Source organism: Arachis hypogaea, chromosome 17 (genome assembly GCF_003086295.3).
Source record: "Arachis hypogaea cultivar Tifrunner chromosome 17, arahy.Tifrunner.gnm2.J5K5, whole genome shotgun sequence".
NCBI classification, from domain to species: domain Eukaryota; kingdom Viridiplantae; phylum Streptophyta; class Magnoliopsida; order Fabales; family Fabaceae; genus Arachis; species Arachis hypogaea.
The window spans coordinates 240,451-260,274 of record NC_092052.1 but is presented as its reverse complement, the minus strand read 5'-3'; the positions used below and the strand labels follow the sequence as shown (position 1 = coordinate 260,274).

The following is a 19,824-nucleotide window of genomic DNA, read 5'->3' as shown; positions in this document are numbered from 1 at the left end:
TCAAGGACTTATTTGTCCTTCGAACTTTTTTCCCCTTCCAACGTGGCACCGTAACGGACACCTGTACACCGTTTCAGCCACGTCAGCCAGTTCGGTTAGGTGTATGAGAGGCAAATAGACGGAAGGACTAAATTGTCCTCCGTTTGTTAAAGTCAGGGACTTTTTTGTATTTAAATTTTGTCAGGGATGTATTTGTCAAAAGTTTGAAAAGTCAGGGACCTATCTGTCTTTTTTCCTTAATTTAATTGTAAAAATGTTACTTATGATAATAGAGATTTTTGCCTTCCGAGTTTGGGATGGACCCAGGAAGAATGGAACATGCTTTGGAGCCAGGAAGAGTAACATTTGATGACAAAATGGTAGTGAGAAAAGCCATAGAAGAAGCTAAGATACTACATACCTATATTTCTGCTAATTGTTTTGCTGGTTACTTTCTTGGTAAAAAGTTTCAATTGACACTTCATATAATCTTTAAGTGTGACAGGCGTTAGCCTATCTTAGCAGGCTACGGTTCTATTCTATGACGGAAAAAGGGCCAGGCACTATACCAAGTTGGGAAACTAAATTGAAAACTTTGAAAACTAAATTGAGGTACGAGTGTAACTTCAAAGACTAATCTGAGTATTAACTCAATGGCACCTATGCAGCAGTTTTCGTAGCCAGTCTCCCATCACCCACTGAAGGTTGAAGTCTGACGAAGTTAGGGATGGTTGGCTCCTGGTTGATACATACTCGAGGATTTACACCTAATGACCTGATAAAAAAAGAGTTGACATGCATAACATAGATTAGCACATACAAATAGCCACTTAAATTTTAGTTGATAAGAGGGAATTATATAAGCTATAGGCTAGTTGTCTGTTAATTGGATTTAACTAAGTTTTGTTTCTTCTCTGAATCTTGTTATGTAAGCCACAGCATTCTCTCCAAGTTAGTTTTCATGATAACAAGTGTGGTACCCCGGCACCGGATGGCATCTGAGATTGAGAATGTCACAGCATCCATACGGAAGCTCTATGAAGATAAGCAAGCTCTTGAGCTCAGTCCATCATCAGAACAAAATGTGGCTGAACGAACATGCTATGACCTTCGAATGGGTGCCCATTTTATTAGAGATGATGAACTTGTGGGAGTTGATTATGCCAAGAAGTTGCTCACTGAATGGCTTATACATAGAGAAGCCAGGCGCACCATCATCTCCGTTGTCGGTGAAGGAGGACTCGGTAATATTCATGTTTCTCAGTTATTACTTGGAAGACTTTACAAGTAGTTTTATACTTAAGAGTTTATCTAAGTTACTGGAGTGTTGTTACTATAGATGAATTGGATTAGGGACTAATTGAAAGATCTGAAATTCCATATTAGTGATTCGTTAAAGTTTATTGTGGCTTTATGGTTTATACTCTTTTCCCCTTATGGAACGTATTCATGTAAGAATAGTTTATATTTAAATACAAACATTCTCTCTATTCTCTAATATCATAACCATTTCCTAACTTAATTTCTTTCTTTTGTTATTAATATCTCTGTAAAGGCAAACAGCTATTGTAAGGAATCTTTACAACAAACACAAGGAGGATTTTGATTGTTATGCTTGGATCACTGTGTCTCATTCCTTCAAAGAGGAACATTTGCTGACTACAATACAAACTTTGTATGAGAATGATGGTAAAAAGTATCTTGTGGAGAACAGGGAAAAAGAGGTGGACAAGTGTAATTTGACAGAAAAACTAAGAGACTACTTGCAAGGAAAGAGCTACATGATCGTGTTTGATGATGTGTGGGAAATAAACTTTTGGGAATGCATGGAATATGCTTTACCTGATCATACCAACATCAGAAGCAGGATCATCATCACAACAAGGGACAGAGGAATAGCTGAATTTTGTCGACGTTCTGCTCCGGTTCATATCCACGAGCTAAAACCATTGCCTGCTGATGATGCTTTGAAGCTTTTTCTTTTGAAGACATTTCAATTTGACCATCATGGTTGTCCTGAAGATCTGAATGAATTGTCTCAAAGATTTGTTAAGAGGTGGAGGGAGTGCCACTTGCCACTGTAGTTATTTCAGGCCTCCTTTCAACTAAGAAGAAAACTATATCTGAATGGCAAAAGGTATATGATAGCCTTCGCTCGAAATTCTCCAGTGATCCTCATCTCAGAAGCTTCTATCTAGTCTTGCTAGAAAGTTATCATGATCTTCCTTACCATCTCAGGTTATGCCTATTGTATTTTGGCCTTTTTCCCCAAGACTACTCCATCAAGTGTTCAACACTTACTCAGCTATGGGTAGCAGAGGGCTTCGTGAATGAAAATGAGATGTTTGGTGCTCAAACACTTGAGGAAGCAGCAGAGGACTACTTAGCTGAGCTCATTCGTAGAAGTTTGGTTAAAGTCTCCAATGTGTTTGTCAATGGCAAGGTTAAAAGTTGCAGGGTCCATGATTTGATGCATGACTTTATTGTCAGAAAGTGAGGAGTTAAACTTTTGCCAAGTGGTGAGCAAGCAACAGTTCGGATTTTATGAATGGACGAGGCGTATATCAATCCAGAATATTGACAAAAGTGCTTTTATTGGAAATGATCAAAGTTTTGTTCGGGTGCGATCCTGTATTAGTTGTGGCATTGAAGAACTTTCAGAATCTGTGGTAAAATCTTTGTTTTCCGGTTTCATACTCTTGGTGACATTAGGCCTTGAAGATTTTCCACTTGATCATCTTCCTGAAAAATTCAAAAAATAAAACAAAAACAAAATGGATAAAGATCAAATTTTGCCCCAAGCTTTTGCATGCACTTCTAAATAATTATCCTAATGTTCCCACCAAAAATTTGGATCAAATGCACGAGCCATTTTGGCACTTGCAAAAAAATTGATGCATTTTGTCATAAGAGAGTAAATCTTTAGGGGACTATGATGTATTCGTAATTCTTTGAAGAGTTATTTTGTCCGAAACTTAAGGGTGTGTCTGGTTTGTGTTTTTCATTTCCTGTTTTTATTTTTATTTTCAATATTTTCTTTTTCAGGATTTTGTGAAGAAAAAAGAGAAAAAGTGAAATCAATAAAATTTTGTTTTCTATTTTCATCTCCTCTTTTAACTGTTTTCATCTTGGCTCTAATGCAGTCAAAGACCAACTCACTTAAAAGCATAAGATATTATGAGGAGAAAGCACATAAATGGATTTATTAACACGTGGCACTCAATAATATCAACCATAGAACCCTTATTATTAGCAGTAGTTCAAGAGTATTCACAGCAAAAGCAAAATTAACTGCACATCAAAAGTACAACACTTGTATAAGCATGCGTTTGATAATGAAACCAGCATATAAGGAAATTATTTAAAATCATACCTTGGACGAGAGGTAGAAAGAAGATTGACGAGATGGAGTGTCTCCCAATGTCACTGATATATAACCAAACATTACGATATAGCTCACCTAACAAGAAAATGGAGACGAAGTTTAGTGTATGAAAATCCAATGAAGCACATTATATTATTTAAGCCACAACCACAATTATTAAAAGTAATTTCACACTACAATATACCACACAAATAGGTAAATGACTTAAACTTAATTACGAATTTTTTATTTATTTATGCAAACATGATAACACCATGGTCTATAAATGCTTAATGGATAACATATCATATATTGCTCTAAATGATGAGCACGGGAGTTGAAGAGTGTGTGTTGATTTGTATCTATGATAGTTACCTTCTTGTGACGACGTCTCATAGGAAGAAAAAAATTGTTGTAAAAGCTACCCAATAAAAGAGTAATTGATAAATGAATGATGTTTTCTTCTAACATATATGATTTTTTATAGTGGCAAAATAAAAATGAAATGAATGAAATTTTGTATTTTTATATTAGAAATAGAATTTAATATTTATCCTAATAAAATTAAATAACAAATTAGTTATATTTAAATAAATAAAATAAGTTAAACAAAAATATTTGTAAGAATTAATCAAATTAATTAGTCAATACAAATAATTAGTATAATTAATTTTATTTGATTTATTGAATTCAAAAAATAACTCCGCCTATGTTACACTTGCGGTACATAGCCGGTCCCAAGCCCGGATAAAGGAGGAGGGTTGTGTTAGGTCTTCGGCAACCAACGTAAAAATATAGCCGAACCCCCCATGACATGAATCAAAGACATTATTGCGCTAAAGCTAGGTCGTTACCCGGAAGTAACGCGCCGTATGGCTCGAGTACGGTGTCAAAGCAAGAGCCGTTGCATCGGTGCCCGGATGTAGTGTTAAATGAGCAAGGGTTCTCGCGTTTTCGTGAACGGACGAGGGTAAATAAGCTAGTTCACAAAGGAAAAGGTAAAGGTCGAAGCGACAAAAGGTTGAGATTTGGGACATGGAACATAGGCACTCTAACAGGAAAGTCTATGGAGGTGGTGGACACCATGACAAGGAGGAAGATTAACATTATGTGCCTACAAGAAACGAAATGGGTTGGTGCAAAGGCTAGGGAGTTGGATTCTTCTGGTTTCAAACTTTGGTATACAGGAAAGGTGAAGAATAGGAATGGAGTTGGAATAATTGTGGATAAGCAGTGGAAGAAGGACGTAGTTGATGTCAAGAGGGTGGGAGATCGGATCATCTCTATCAAACTTGTGGTGGAGGGAGGTGCTTTCCATGTGATTAGCGCCTATGCACCGCAAGTGGGTTCGGACGAACAACACAAGATAAGGTTTTGGGAGGATCTAGAGAGTTTGGTTCAAGGCATACCTTTGGGAGATAAGATTTTCTTAGGAGGAGATTTAAATGGCCATGTTGGGAGAGAAGTGACTGGATATGGGAGTATTCACGGAGGCCATGGTTTCGGGGTGATCAATGCCGAGGGTAAAACTATTTTAGACTTCTCCTCAACTTTTGATCTTCTCATCGCAAATACATGTTTTAAAAAGAGAGACGAACATCTTATAACCTATAAGAGTGGCATGACAAGCTCTCAAATCGACTTCTTCTTGTTGAGGAGAGTCGACCGGAAATTTTGCATTAACTGTAAAATTATCCCGGGAGAGAGTTTGACAACACAACATAGGGTGCTCGTCATGGATTTTCGCGTTGAGCAAAAGTTGAGGAAAAGACATCATACGAAGAACCCAAGGACGAGGTGGTGGCGGATGAAAGGTGAGGAACAAAGAAGCTTCCTAAGACGGGTAGGAGAAGAGGCAAAGTGGGATGGGAATGGAAGCGCGGAAGAGATGTGGAGGGAGATGGCAGAAGTTATTAGAAGAACAGCAAAAGAAAGTTTTGGTGAATCTAAAGGAATAGGACCAAGAGACAAGGAGTCCTGGTGGTGGAATGCGAGTATACAAGAAAAGATAAAGATAAAAAGAGAATGCTTTAAAGACTGGTCTTTATGCCGCAATGCAGATAACTGGGAAAAATATAAGGCGGCTAAGAAAGAGACAAAAGTGGCTGTAAGTGAAGCAAGAACAAGAGCATATGAGGGTCTCTACCAGTCTTTGGGCACGAAAGAAGGAGAAAAAGGTATATATAAAATTGCAAAGAGCCGGGAGAGAAGAACGAGAGATTTGGATCAGGTTAAGTGCATAAAGGATAAGGATGGAGAGGTGTTGGCTCAAAAGGAGAAGATTAATGAAAGGTGGAAGAGCTACTTCTACGAGTTATTTAATGAGGGACAGAAGACTCTTCCGAGCCTTGGTCGATTATGCACAAGGGAAGAAGATCAAAACTTTGACTACTATCGAAGGATTCGAGACTTCGAGGTAAAAGAGGCTCTAAAGCAGATGAAAAATGGCAGGGGAGTAGGACCTGATAATATCCCGATTGAGGTTTGGAAGGGTCTTGGAGGAAAAGGCATCAACTGGTTAACCAAGCTTTTTAATGAGATTTTAAGGTCAAAGAAGATGCCTGATGAGTGGAGAAAGAGCACCTTGGTACCTATCTACAAGAATAAGGGGGATATACAAAGTTGCGGAAATTATAGAGGGATTAAGCTTATGAGTCATACTATGAAGTTATGGGAAAGGGTGATAGAACGGAGGTTGAGAAAAGAGACACAAGTAACAGAGAACCAATTTGGATTTATGCCAGGCAGATCTACCACTGAAGCGATATACCTATTAAGAAGGATGATGGAGAGGTATCGTAGTAATAAAAGGGATCTACACATGGTGTTTATTGATTTGGAAAAAGCGTATGATAGGGTACCAAGGGAGGTCTTATGGAAGGTTTTAGAAAAGAGGAGAGTAAGGATCGCATATATTCGGGCAATTAAAGACATGTATGATGGGGCCACAACTAGTGTGAAGACTCAAGGTGGTGTGACAGAGGAATTCCCTATTGGTATAGGATTACACCAGGGATCATCCTTAAGTCCATACCTTTTCACATTAGTCTTAGAAGTACTCACAGAGCACATCCAAGAGCCTGTGCCATGGTGCATGCTTTTTGCCGATGATATCGTTCTTATGGGAGAGTCAAGGGAAGACCTAAATAAGAAGTTGGAGTTATGGAGAGAAGCTCTAGAAGTGTATGGTCTGCGCATAAGCCGTAGCAAGACGGAATATATGGAATGTAAGTTCAGTCTGAGAAGGGAAAACTCCAATATAGAGGTGAAAATTGGAGAGAACACCCTACGAAAAGTTAAAAGTTTTAAGTATCTTGGGTGCATCATACAGGATAATGGAGAGATTGAACATGATGTAAATCATAGGATCCAAGCAGGTTGGTCAAAATGGCGGAGTGCATCTGGTTTTATATGCGACAAAAAAGTGCCTTTAAAACTTAAAGGTAAATTCTATCGCACCGCTATAAGACCGGCTATACTGTATGGTACGGAGTGTTGGGCGGCTAAAGGGGAGCACGAACATAAGCTGAGTGTGGCAGAGATGAAGATGTTGAGATGGATGAGTGGTCATACGCGATTGGATAAAATAAGGAATGAAGATATAAGGGAGAGAGTTGGAGTAGCACCTATTGTGGAAAAGATGGTTGAATCGCGTCTCAGGTGGTTTGGACATGTGAGAAGAAGACCGATAGAACATCCAGTCAGGAGGGTGGATGAGATGGAAGATGGACAAAGGGCGAAAGGCAGAGGAAGACCTAAGAAGACCATCCATGAGGTGGTCAAACGAGATCTACATGTAAACGGTCTCTCTGTAGACATGATACATGACAGAGCACAATGGCGTCGTTTGATTCATGTAGCCGACCCCACTTAGTGGGACAAGGCTTTGTTGTTGTTGTTGTTGTATTGAATTCAAAAAATAAATTAAAAAATAATTGATTGAATTAATTAGTTGATATAATTAATTTATTATAATTGATTGGATTTAATGAATTAGAAAAAATAAATAGGAAAATATAGGAGACAATGATTTTTTTAACTAAATTAATATGTATTTATTGTATTTAATCATTATAAGTAATAAATCATCTATGTTATTATGTACCTTATAAATTAATGAATTAAAATAATTGATATAATAAATTACAATTATTTGATTGATATAAATTATAATAAATAGTGTGATATTTAAATACATAATCAAATCAATTAGTTGATATAATTAATTTGCTATAATAAATTGTATTCAATGAGTTATAAAAAATAAATTAAGAAACACGCTAAAAAGTATGTCACGCCCATCATGAAGTGCAGAAATTCAATTTTTATATAATAAAAATATACATTCTTATATATGTTATAGAAATATGATTTGATTCCATGAACTTGCTTTTTTTTTTTTTACTTGCCACCTATATTCAGCATGGAATTTTAATTTTTCTAAAATAAATTTAGAAGAGATAATAGTACTTTCATTTTGGAGAAAAAATAAATTTATAAAGAATTGACACCTCGCTTTCATTAGTTGATAATGCATTAAATATTAATTTTATATAATTATAATAAATATATTTTCCTAAATTAGTATAATCATACATTATTCATTAAATGTTAATTGTAATATAAATATAATAAAGATATTTTTGTAAAATAAATTTAGAAGAGAGAATAGTGCTTTCATTTTAGAAGAAAAATAAATTTATGAAAAATTGACACCTCACTTCAATTAGTTAGAGAAAAATACAATTTTAGTATATTAAGTAGAAGTATATTATTATTATTATTATTATTATTATTATTATTATTATCATTAAAAATATTTTTGATTGATAATTGATAAGTAGTTTAATAATGTATTAAATATGAATTTTATATAATTATGCATTATTCATTAAATGCATTCATTTTGGAGGGAAAATGAATTCACGAGGAATTCACACCTCACTCATTAGTTGAAAAAAATTCAATTTTAATATATTAAGTAGATTATATAAATAGAAATACTTGCTAATAAGTATATATAAAAGAGGAGATATATAATTATATATAATATAATTGCTATATATGTAACAGATATAAATTGTTATAATTATAAAGACTTACTATAATTATATTAAATTTAATTATGAATGTAAACAAATAAAAGTGATAATAATTAATATTATTTTTTTCTTTTTTACATTTAATATTTATCGTAAATATAAAAAATATTGAGAAAAAAATAGATACTGACTTTATTTTATTTTATTTTATGTCATGGATTTCTTTACTAAAATTAACGGAGGAAAAAAATCTTTATGATTATATATCAATCTCAATCACAATAAATAAGATAAATCGGTTGAGCAACTAACAAATTTACCAAAAAATCCATTCTTTATTTTCATTAAATATTTATATTAATTCAATTAGATGAGTATTTTAATAAAAGAAAAGATTATTATTATTATTATTATTATTATTATTATTATTATTGAATAATAACGATAATTATCATTATTAATATTAAATTAGTTATTAATATATATATATTGTTGCTTCTACAATCGTCCAATAATATTTTCTTTCATTTGTTAATTAATTAAACTTGGTTATTTATATTAAATATATTTAATGATTACTAAAAATTAATCATATAATTATCATTATTATTAATAACTAATTATTAATAATCAATTTATATTTCTCTAAAATATAATTCCTATATTATTATTATTATTATTATTATTATTATTATTATTATTATTATTATTATTATTATTATTATATAGGTCACCATTAAAATAATAACTTGTCACTAATAAAATTTTAGGATAATGAATAAAAAATAGAATTATATTAATATAATTAAAATCAATATAATTAAAATAGTTAAAATATTTTTGATTGATAATTAAGTTAATAATGCATTAATTATTAATTTTATATAATTATAATAGAGATATTTTTTAAATTAATATAATTATGAATTATTCATTAAATGCTAAGTATAATATTGTTATATAATTATAATTAAGATAATTTTCTGAAATAAATTTAAAAGAGATTAGTATAATTATAATAAAGAGATTATCTTAAATTAGTATAATTATGTATCATTGATTACATACTAATTATAATATAATTATATTAATTAAAGATAATTTTTAAAAATAAATTTAAAAGAGAGAATAGTGTAATCATTTTGGAAGAAAACTGGGTTCACAAGAAAGTGACACCTCACTTTCATTAGTTGGAGAAAAATACAATTTTAGTATATTAAATAGAAGTAGATTGGTATAAATTATGATAGATTACATAACATTTGAAAAGAAAATAAAATGAATAAGAAGAAAATAAAAATAAATAGAATAGATAGAAGACTACAATAAAATAAATTAAATGTGAGAGTTTTTTTGGTACATTTCATATCACATTCGTTTCAATAATAATAATAAATAAAAATATGTCAACTTGATATCTAAGAAAAAATGATGAGATAAAATCATAATACAGTTCTAAAGTAAAAGCTTAAATTAGAACATAATATCATTACATAACACATATTGAAAGTAATTTCATATTACAATATATCACAAACAGGTAAATAACTTAAATTTAAATACAAAACAGTTTTTATTTATACATACATGATCTATAAATACTTCATAGATAACATATCTTATAGAACTCCGAATGATAAGCACGAAAGTTGGAGAGTGTGTAGTTTGTATCCACGATAGTTGTCTTCTTGTAACGATGCCTCATAGGAAGAAAAAAATTGTTGTAAAAGCTATCAAATGAAAGGATAATTGGTAAACGAATGATATTTTCTTCTAGCATACATGGTCTTTTATAGTGGTAAAATAAAAATAGAAGGAATCAAATTTTATATTTTTATATTAGGAATAGAATTTGATATTTATCTTAATAAAATTATTATTATTATCAATATAAATGGGTTAACAACTTGCCACTAATAAAATCATTGGATAATGAATAAGAATTAGAAGGATATGAATATAATTAAAATATTTAAAAATATTTGATTGATAATTAGTTTAATGATGCATTAAATATTGATTTTATATAATTATAATAAAGATATTTTCTTAAATGAGTATAATTATGTATTATTCATTAAAATAATAAAAAATATTTTTAATTAATAATTGATAAGTAGTTTAATAATAAACTAAATATTGATTTTATATAATTAAAATAAAGATATTTTCCTAAATTAGTATAATTATGCATTATTCATTAAATGCATTCATTTTGGAGGGAAAATGGGTTCACGAGAAAGTGACACCTCACTTTCATTAGTCGGGAAAAAAAGTTTCAGTGAAGACAACTCGATGAGGTATTTCATGGATGTGATGCATTGTAAATGATTGTGGCAAAAGACAATCGAACTGGAACATTAGACGATAAGAATAACTTAGAGTAACAACAAATAAAAAATTATTAAAAGAATAATATAATAGAATGAGTATATGAAAAATATTATAAAAAATTATAAATTGTACCTTAAAAGGATCAACTTCAATAAAAAATGAAGAATATATTCTTATTCTATGAAGTAGTAAAAAAGAAAAAATACTAAATATAAAATTATGAATTGACTCTCAAATTTAGATTCATGTACCACAGGAAAACACTATATATAGACTTTAGTAAAACAAAAATAAATATGTAAATTACCTATTATTAAAGTAATTTTTTAATAATACATTAAATATTGATTTGATACAATTATAATGAATATATGTTCTTAAATTAGTATAATTATATATTAATTTCATCATATCACGGGTAACAAAGATTTTTTATTATTAGTATTACTATTACTGATATTATTATTATCATTAAAATGAATAAAAGTATTTTTAATTGATAATTGATAAGTAGTTTAATAGTGTATTAAATTTTGATTTGATACAATTATAATGAAGATATGTTTCTAAATTAGTATAATTATATATTATTCATTAAATATTAATTACAATATAATTATATTAAAGATATTTTTTATAAAATAATTTAAAAAAATTATTTGATATACGTGAATCGGGTAACAAAAATTTATTATTATTATTATTACTATTATTGATATTATTATTATCATTAAAATTATTAAAAGTATTTTTAATTGATAATTGATAAATAGTTTAATAGTGCATTAAATATTGATTTGATATAATTATAATGAAAATATGTTGCTAAATTAGTATAATTATATATTATTCATTTAGTATTAATTTTTTAATATAATTACAATAAAATAATTTAGAATAGAAAAAAAATTTTTATTCGTTTTGGAGGAAAAACGGAGGCATGAGAGATCGACACGTCACCTTTAGTAGTTGAGGAAAAACCCAGTTTTAGTATATTAAGTAGATTTCTAACATACTGAAAATCTGAAATCCCATCCAAAAAGAAATTAAATTTATTATGTTGTATGTAGGTTCTTTGTTTTTAATAAAACTATATTTTAGTATCCAATTATCCATTGATATTTATTTAAGGTAGTCCTTAATTTTTAAATAATTAAATTAATTTTTAAATTTATAAATCATAAATCTTTATTCATTCATAATTTCATTTAACTGTTATTAATAAAGTGTTGATAGAAAGTTATAGACTTATAGTACTAATATGACATCTTCATTCTTCAATACTAAATAGATATGGCTAAGACTTATTAATTAATTGTATTTCGAATAAAATATCGTTTTTATTTTTATATTTGGGGTAAATTTTATTTATGTCTCTAAGGTTTAAATCGTCCTATTTCTATTTCTAACGTTTATAAAAGTAATTTATTGTTATGATGCCGTTAATTATACATTATAAACTTTAATTAGAGTTATGAAAAATCTCTTTTTAAAGTTAGAATACAAATATCTAGAACAGAACGATGATCTACTCCGAATAATAGTTCATCAAAAGTTGAATTAATTCCTGCAACATTTACATAATTCACTTATTTAGGGACATAATTGAACCTAACATAAATAGTGGATACAATATTAAAATCAAACACATCCAAGTAAAACCTAATTAAGAATAAATATGAGAACAATTATAAAATACAATCTGATTTGTTATTATAATTGACGGCAGGATAACATTGAATCACTTTTATAAACGTTATAGATATAAATAAGACGATTTAAAGATTAGAGATATAAATAGAATTTATCCTAAACATTAGGGACAAAAATGATAATTTATTCATAATATAGAATTAAAGTGAATACTTACGTATTATTATTTTCATGTGAAATTGACCGTTTAAAGACGTTAAATAATAATTTAGTCAAATATATTAAATCATCTAACAATTTTTAATTAACAAATTCACATAAAGACAACTACACGTGAGTTATCATCCAAAATTAGTTAACCAAAATAAGTTTAATTAACAAATTTATAATATTTGTTTGATCATATTAAAAGACCAATTAGAGATATCGCACTGGCATTAAATACTATATTTCAATGCTTTTTAATAATAGTTGAATTAAAAACAAATACAGATGTATAATTTATAAAATTTAAAATTAATTTAGTTATTTCCAAAAGTTTAAAACGTTTTTGATGAGTGTTGGACATTAATTATTTCATTGGTTTTTTTATCTAAATTTGGATTCTCTCAAATAATAAAAATAATAAAATGATAAAATGAAGAATAAATCATTATTAATTTATAATTTTTATAAAATATATATTCACTATTTTAATTTAAGAATGATTACTTTTTTACTTTTATCATTTTATCAATTTTTTATTTTAAAAGATATCAATCCCTTTTATATTGATCTATACATATAGTTTTTAACAAAAAGAGAATGATTCCATGCTACTAAAAAAAAATGATGCAAAGAAGTAAGCATTATATAATGCTAAATTAATATTCCAAAATATAGAAATACTCAAATACCCTTATTCGGCAAAAGTTAGTTATAAGTTATTTATCTATTTTTCTATAACTTGTTAGTTCTTACTTTTAGTAATACATACTACTACCTTCGTGCACCCCAACATAGTTAAATTGCATTGAATAACTTAAATGATCAGAACTTAATACACCACACAGTAAAACTATAAAAATATCATCTGTATATCAATGAGTTAGAGAATACAAAGGTTGTCTTTGTGTACAAAGAAAGGATATTGAAATATAAATACAAAGATATAAAATTGTATTTAACATGTGAGATATTAATAGATATATTATATCTTAAAATATTAAATTAGTATATTTTATATTCTTTTTATTAGAAAAAAACAAAAAAACACATAACAGAAATATAACATTTTTTTATTATCACAATTAAATTTTTATAATTATATTTTGAACACAGTATTATTTTCATATTTTGGTTTCAAATATTTGGGTCGAATCCTAATTTGGTTTCAAATGTCATATTTTAATTTAAAAAACTTTCAAATATTCTATTTCAATCATAAAAATTTTGAAACAGATTCAATGTTATCTTACCATTAAATTTAGGATTTGAATTCTCTAAATTTTGAATTTTACTTTAAAAAGTAAAGTAAAGTAAAGTGTGATCTCTCACCATTTATTTCATATGTAGGACCAAGAGAAAATATGAGAGAAACTATTCAAGGGTGAGATATCACACTTTACCCTCTAAAATAAAAATTCAAAATTTAGAAGATCTAAATTCTTAAATTTAACACAAACAAAGAGAAAGTTTAAGGGTGAGTAGTTTTACTAAAATTTTGCCAATACTTAACCAACAAAAAAATAAATAATTTCACATCATTAGATATAATCTCACAAAAACATTAATGAAAACTAATTGATGACTACAATTTACAAAACTTGTTGGTCCCTAATATTCATCTACAAACAATTCGCATATTGAAGAGCCAATAACATTCGATTTCAGTATGTAAGTAAAATGGAATCACTAACAATCACTAATATAAAAAATTTTCATTTGATTTTATAACATTGATTGATTGTTAGACTTTGAATTTTTGTACGAAAAGGAAATTAAAGAAAAAGTATTACACTATTACACTATTATAAGAAGATTTTGATTATGTTTTAGTAGACTTATGACTTAACTAGTAACCTTAGTCTCTCTCGAAGAGGAGATTTTCTTGTACATTGACGCGCTTACAACAGACAGAGCTTGAATAATACTGGTATCTGGAGCATCCTTATTATGGGTGGGTTCTAGTTGCCACAAATACTCGATACAAAAGAAATGTAGTAATGAACAAGCCCCTTATATAACATTAACCAGGCGGCGAACAAGTTTAACTCCAGAAGGACTACCTATTCACCTATTCAGAAAAATCATAACTCAGCGAAGCAACTTAAAATGTTACTTCGATTAAAACACACTGTCATTTACACTTTACAACCAACTATCTATATGATTTACCAGAAAAGTGTCTTTGCTACTCAGTTTCGGACTAGAGAGCAGGAAATAGAAAAATGAAACAAGTGGCAAATCCTTCAATGAATAGACCCATGACACAGCCTAACATCGATTGGCCAATGGCCTCTGACAGTCTGACCACCGACCCTGCAATTCAGTGGAATGAGTTTTGGAAGGACCAACAACAACTAGTAACCTGCGTCCTGCTACACTATGGATGGAGTGGAGAACGATGGTGCACAGCTTGCTGACCTCGACGGCTATGAGTATGACTAGAACCAGATTTGGGCTCCATAGGTTTCTCATTGGCAGCATGAAATCGCTCCAAGCTCTCCAAAACTTCCTTCATTGACGGCCGCTGTTTGGGCTCAGTTTCAAGACATCTCAGCGCAAGCTGAGCTATACGAAATGCAACTTTGGATGGATATTTTCCTTCCAACCGAAAATCCATAATGCTTTTCAGCTTTCTTCTATCATGCAGGTATGGTTTGATCCAATCTGTTAGATTATGTTGCCCACTTGGGCGGTTTGGGTCAAGTGCTCGTAGCCCTGTTAGCATCTCCACCAAAACTACTCCAAATGCATACACGTCACTCTTCACATACAGATGCCCTGTACAATAGTAATAACATGTCAAGGCTCTACATTAATCAACTTGATTCAGTTTCCAAAACCTCCTCCAAGTAGATCACCTCACCTGTAGCGACATATTCAGGAGCTGCATAACCATATGTGCCCATCACCCTAGTTGTCACATGGGATCGACTAGCTGAAGGACCCAGTTTTGCCAAGCCAAAGTCTGATATCTTTGCATTATAGGCCTGAAGCATAACAAGAATTTAAGTTATAGACCCAATATATAGTGCATCCTAAAGTAAAAGATGTATTTTGATGTTCATCACAGAAAATAACTCATCGTGACAACAATTCTACAAATTATATGGCTCAACTATTCACCATTTTTGCTAATAACAATTTGTATTGTATGAGTTCATCTTCATGTGATTATATATATAACTCAACGACGATACTCACCCCATCGAGCAGTATATTGGAGGCCTTGAAGTCTCTGTAAATTACTTTCTCGGATGTATGCAAGAAGGCAAGGCCACGAGCTGCTCCGATTGCAATCTTAAGCCTAATATCCCATGGAAGTGGTTGAACAGCAGAGCCCCCTGTGCAACAAATTAAAATAAGTTAGCTTCATTCACACTTCTCAACAGAGTACTCCAATAGCTTAATTCAACAGAGCACTTACTTCCGAATAGGTGGTTTTCCAAACTGCCCTTCTGCATAAATTCATAGATGAGAAGAAGTTCTGCTTCCTCCAAGCAGTATCCCAACAACTTAACAAGGTTAGGATGAGAGAGGCGTCCCAGAAAATTTACTTCTGACTGCACCGTTCGATCCACATAAATGAATTATCAAATGTATATGTGTATCAGCAAATTCTCAATTAAGTTTGTTGGTCCTTCAAGGTGTTGTAGTTGTAGGATTTAGGATGGATTACCTTCCACTCCTCAAGCCCCTGTAAGCTTTCGGAGTTCAATTTTTTGACGGCAATGACGGTTCCATTTGCATTCTTGGAGGATGGCTTGTCTTCGAGCCACCCCTTGTAGACCTTGCCGAAACCTCCCTCGCCAAGCACGGTGTCAAGTCTGAAATTTCTAGTGGCAGCCTTCAACTCTGCGAAGGTGAAGATCCTGAGATTTGCGGCAGGTAGGATCTGGCCGTCGGGATAATGATCATCGGAGAACTTGCTTACGGAGCTGATGTTCCCACTTCCCGACGAAGTCGTGTAGCTGCAGCTGCTGCTCGTGACGCGGGATGTCCCCGTTGAGGTTAACGTTAACGTTGACGTTGACGTTGACGTTGACGTTGATGCCGTACCTGCATGCATAAATTAATTATTCTGACAGAAGATTAAACAAAACAGCAGCACACCAAGGAAAAGTAATGAATCCTACGTACCTCCGCTGAGGTTACCGGTGGTGGTGGTGGTGGTGGTGGTTGGGTTGGAGTTGTGGGGTGGTAATTTTGGAGAACCCCAACAAGTTCCCATTTGTAATAATCCAGAACCCTTGAGTTTGAGCCTGATCTGATGACAAGACGGTACTTTCCCTGTTCTCTTATTAATTCCTCCCCTCTTTCAGCTCTCACCACAATACAGCTGACCTCCAGGTTCCAGTGATAACTGTCGTCAAACTCACCCACCCACCCCCGTTTTCTCTTTTGTATCTTTTTCTCTCTCTTCTTTCCTCTGTTATATTAATATATATTATTATACAAAAATATTATTTATATACATCAAAATTAATTATTAAAATTAATTTACATCAATATGTATAATTTAATTTATTTTTAATATATATTTTATTTTAGTATTTGATTTTTTAGTATTAATTTTAATCTATATTTAATATAATTTATTATTATATCTAATTTAATTTATTTTTAAAGACAAATGATCTAAAGAAATAAATGACAATAAAATTTTGGTAGAATCCTTAATACTACACAACTTTATGTAAATCAATCTAATTAGATTATACGATTTATGAAAGTTAATGATAAATTAAATTTCGGTGCTTCAAATTATATATGTACTTCTAATTTTATAAATCGAATCACCCTTATTCAAATTACATGAACGTCTTTCTTTTTAAACTGACGCAACATGTTTCGAATTGCATGTATTTATTTTATTTAACTTAAATTAAATTGAGTTCGTTCGATTATATTAAAAAGGTAATAAGTCGAATTGAGTTATTTCGATTTATATTATCTAAAGGTAAATTGATATAATTTACCTTCATTCTATTCACATAAAATTAGAACAACTACGTAATGCCTTTTATTTTAGGAGAACTATATAATTTTTTATTTCATTTTATTTTTTATATAAATTATCCTATTTTTAACGTGTATTCTAATTTAATTGATGTTTCTATTATTATATATTATAATTATTAAAATAGAAAAAAACAAATAAATATTTAGTTATTTAATTCAAAAATAAATAAATTTTTGAATAAATAAAAATATAAAAATATTTATCTTTTAAAAATATGAAACTTCTAAATTTTTTATTCTAAATATATAGAGATGAATAATTTTTTTAAGAAAACTTAAATATTTTATATTTTAAAAAATAAAAAATATTTTTATATTTTTTATTAATACAAATTTATTTATTTTCGAATTGAAATATTATATCTATTTTAATGGTTTCTCTTATCAAAATTTATATAAACTATACTAAAAAAATATTAAAAATTATCAAAATTTATTTTTTTGTAATTATTTTTAATTAAAATTTTTAATTTAATAATATATTTTAATTTATATTTTTAAATATTAATAATTAATTAATAACTAAAAATAATAAATTATGATAAAAAAATTATAAGTAGACAATGAGAATATTAAACAATGTGAATAATAAATATATCGGATGTTCAATTTAATAGATATGCAAATAATTATGTTTATTATTTTTAATTAAATGGTTATTTCTTTTTATTCGATTTACTCATGTACAATTAATAATGGTCGAATATTTAATTTATTAGATGTACAAATAATTATCTTAATATTAGCCAATGAGTAATAGTTAAAATGACATAGTCTCCACATATTCAATTAAGAGGTTACGGATTTGAGTCTCCTATATTTGATTAAAAATATTATTCTAATATTAAAATTTATAAAATAATTTGAGAGTAAAATATTTTTTTATTTTATTAGGTTAATTCTAAAACTCATCACATTATTTATAAAAATTATTGTCTACTTAACTAATCCTATTATAATAACTCTTAACATTTTTATATCAGTATGGTAGAATGGCCATACAATCAGCCACGCGATACGCGAACAGCGGACAGCGGACTCAGTCCTAAGTCCTAACTGTTACGGGAGTTTCCCGGTTAATTGCTACCCGTCAATGGTTAATATAATATAATAATAATAATAATAAGGAAAATAACAATATAATTAATGTTAGTATTCTAAAGTCAACTTCCGTGTCGATGGGATTGGTTAGTCAAGTCAAACAGAAGAATCAACAAACAACCCCATTCAAATAAATCGGAAAGGAAAACGAGAAAGCACATCCACAAATAAAATCACTGACACACTCTTTTTTGGGTAAACATTCGCACTTTCTTTTTTTTTCGTTATTTTTTAATTTGATAAGTTAATGATTAATTTATTATAATATTAAAATTTATTTAATTTATTATTAATTAATAAATTATTAGATATATAAAATAAAATTTTATTTTCTAATATTTATTTAATTAATTAAATTAATAAATTAATTATTAGACCATTTTTATAATAAAATATTCACACTATTAACTATTTAGTTATTCCATATCATAAATGTAGCCATGCAGAACTTATCAGATCTACCCTTTAAACTCACCAAAAAATAAATCGAGCTAAAATTTAAAAATTGCCAAATTTTTATGGGACAAAACGGGTCTGTTTGTCGGACCATTTTCTTTAAAGAAGAGCGATTATTATGTAAATATATACAAAATTTAATAATTATATAATTTATTATTTTTTAAATTTATTTTTTTTAAATATATCTTAAAAAATAGAAATAGAATAAATATTTTTTATATTATCTATATGAATCATGTTCAAAAAATTAATGTGATTACTAGTTTGACCCCACTACGTAAATATTTTACATACAAAATTTAGTTGCTTTTTTTATATAAAAATTATTGTTGTATTATTTTTTTTATAAAAAGTGGTATATTTTAATTTAGTATGGAAATAATAATAAATTGGAGGGTTTAAATTGCATATTTAAAAATTTTTTAATACTGAAATATAAAGCAAATGATAGATTTTGCATTTTAAAAAATTAAAATTCATGAATCGAAAGTAGTTCACAAATCGGAGTGTAAATTTTATATGAATTCACAAATCGAAAAATAGATTTTGACATTTTGTATCACTCCACAAATTGGAGGATATATTTTATGTTTTAAAAATAAAAAAAAAACTTTACAAATAAAAAGATTATATTTGTGATCTTCATATGACTAAAAAAATACCAAA

At 29.2% G+C, this 19,824-nt stretch overlaps 1 protein-coding gene across 1 annotated transcript; it reads right to left on the bottom strand.

Annotated features, from left to right (window-relative positions):
* Nucleotides 1-14,351: 14,351 nt before the first annotated feature.
* On the bottom strand, nt 14,352-17,015 carry LOC112764787 (probable serine/threonine-protein kinase PIX13). The gene is made up of 6 exons (XM_025810562.3): nt 16,717-17,015; nt 16,256-16,635; nt 16,004-16,139; nt 15,781-15,920; nt 15,443-15,566; nt 14,352-15,357 (listed from the first exon to the last, which is right to left on the bottom strand). The coding sequence occupies exons 1-6, from the start codon at nt 16,805-16,807 to the stop codon at nt 14,957-14,959; spliced, it is 1,272 nt and encodes a 423-aa protein (XP_025666347.1). The 5' UTR covers nt 16,808-17,015; the 3' UTR covers nt 14,352-14,956.
* Between the last annotated feature and the right edge of the window lie 2,809 nt (nt 17,016-19,824).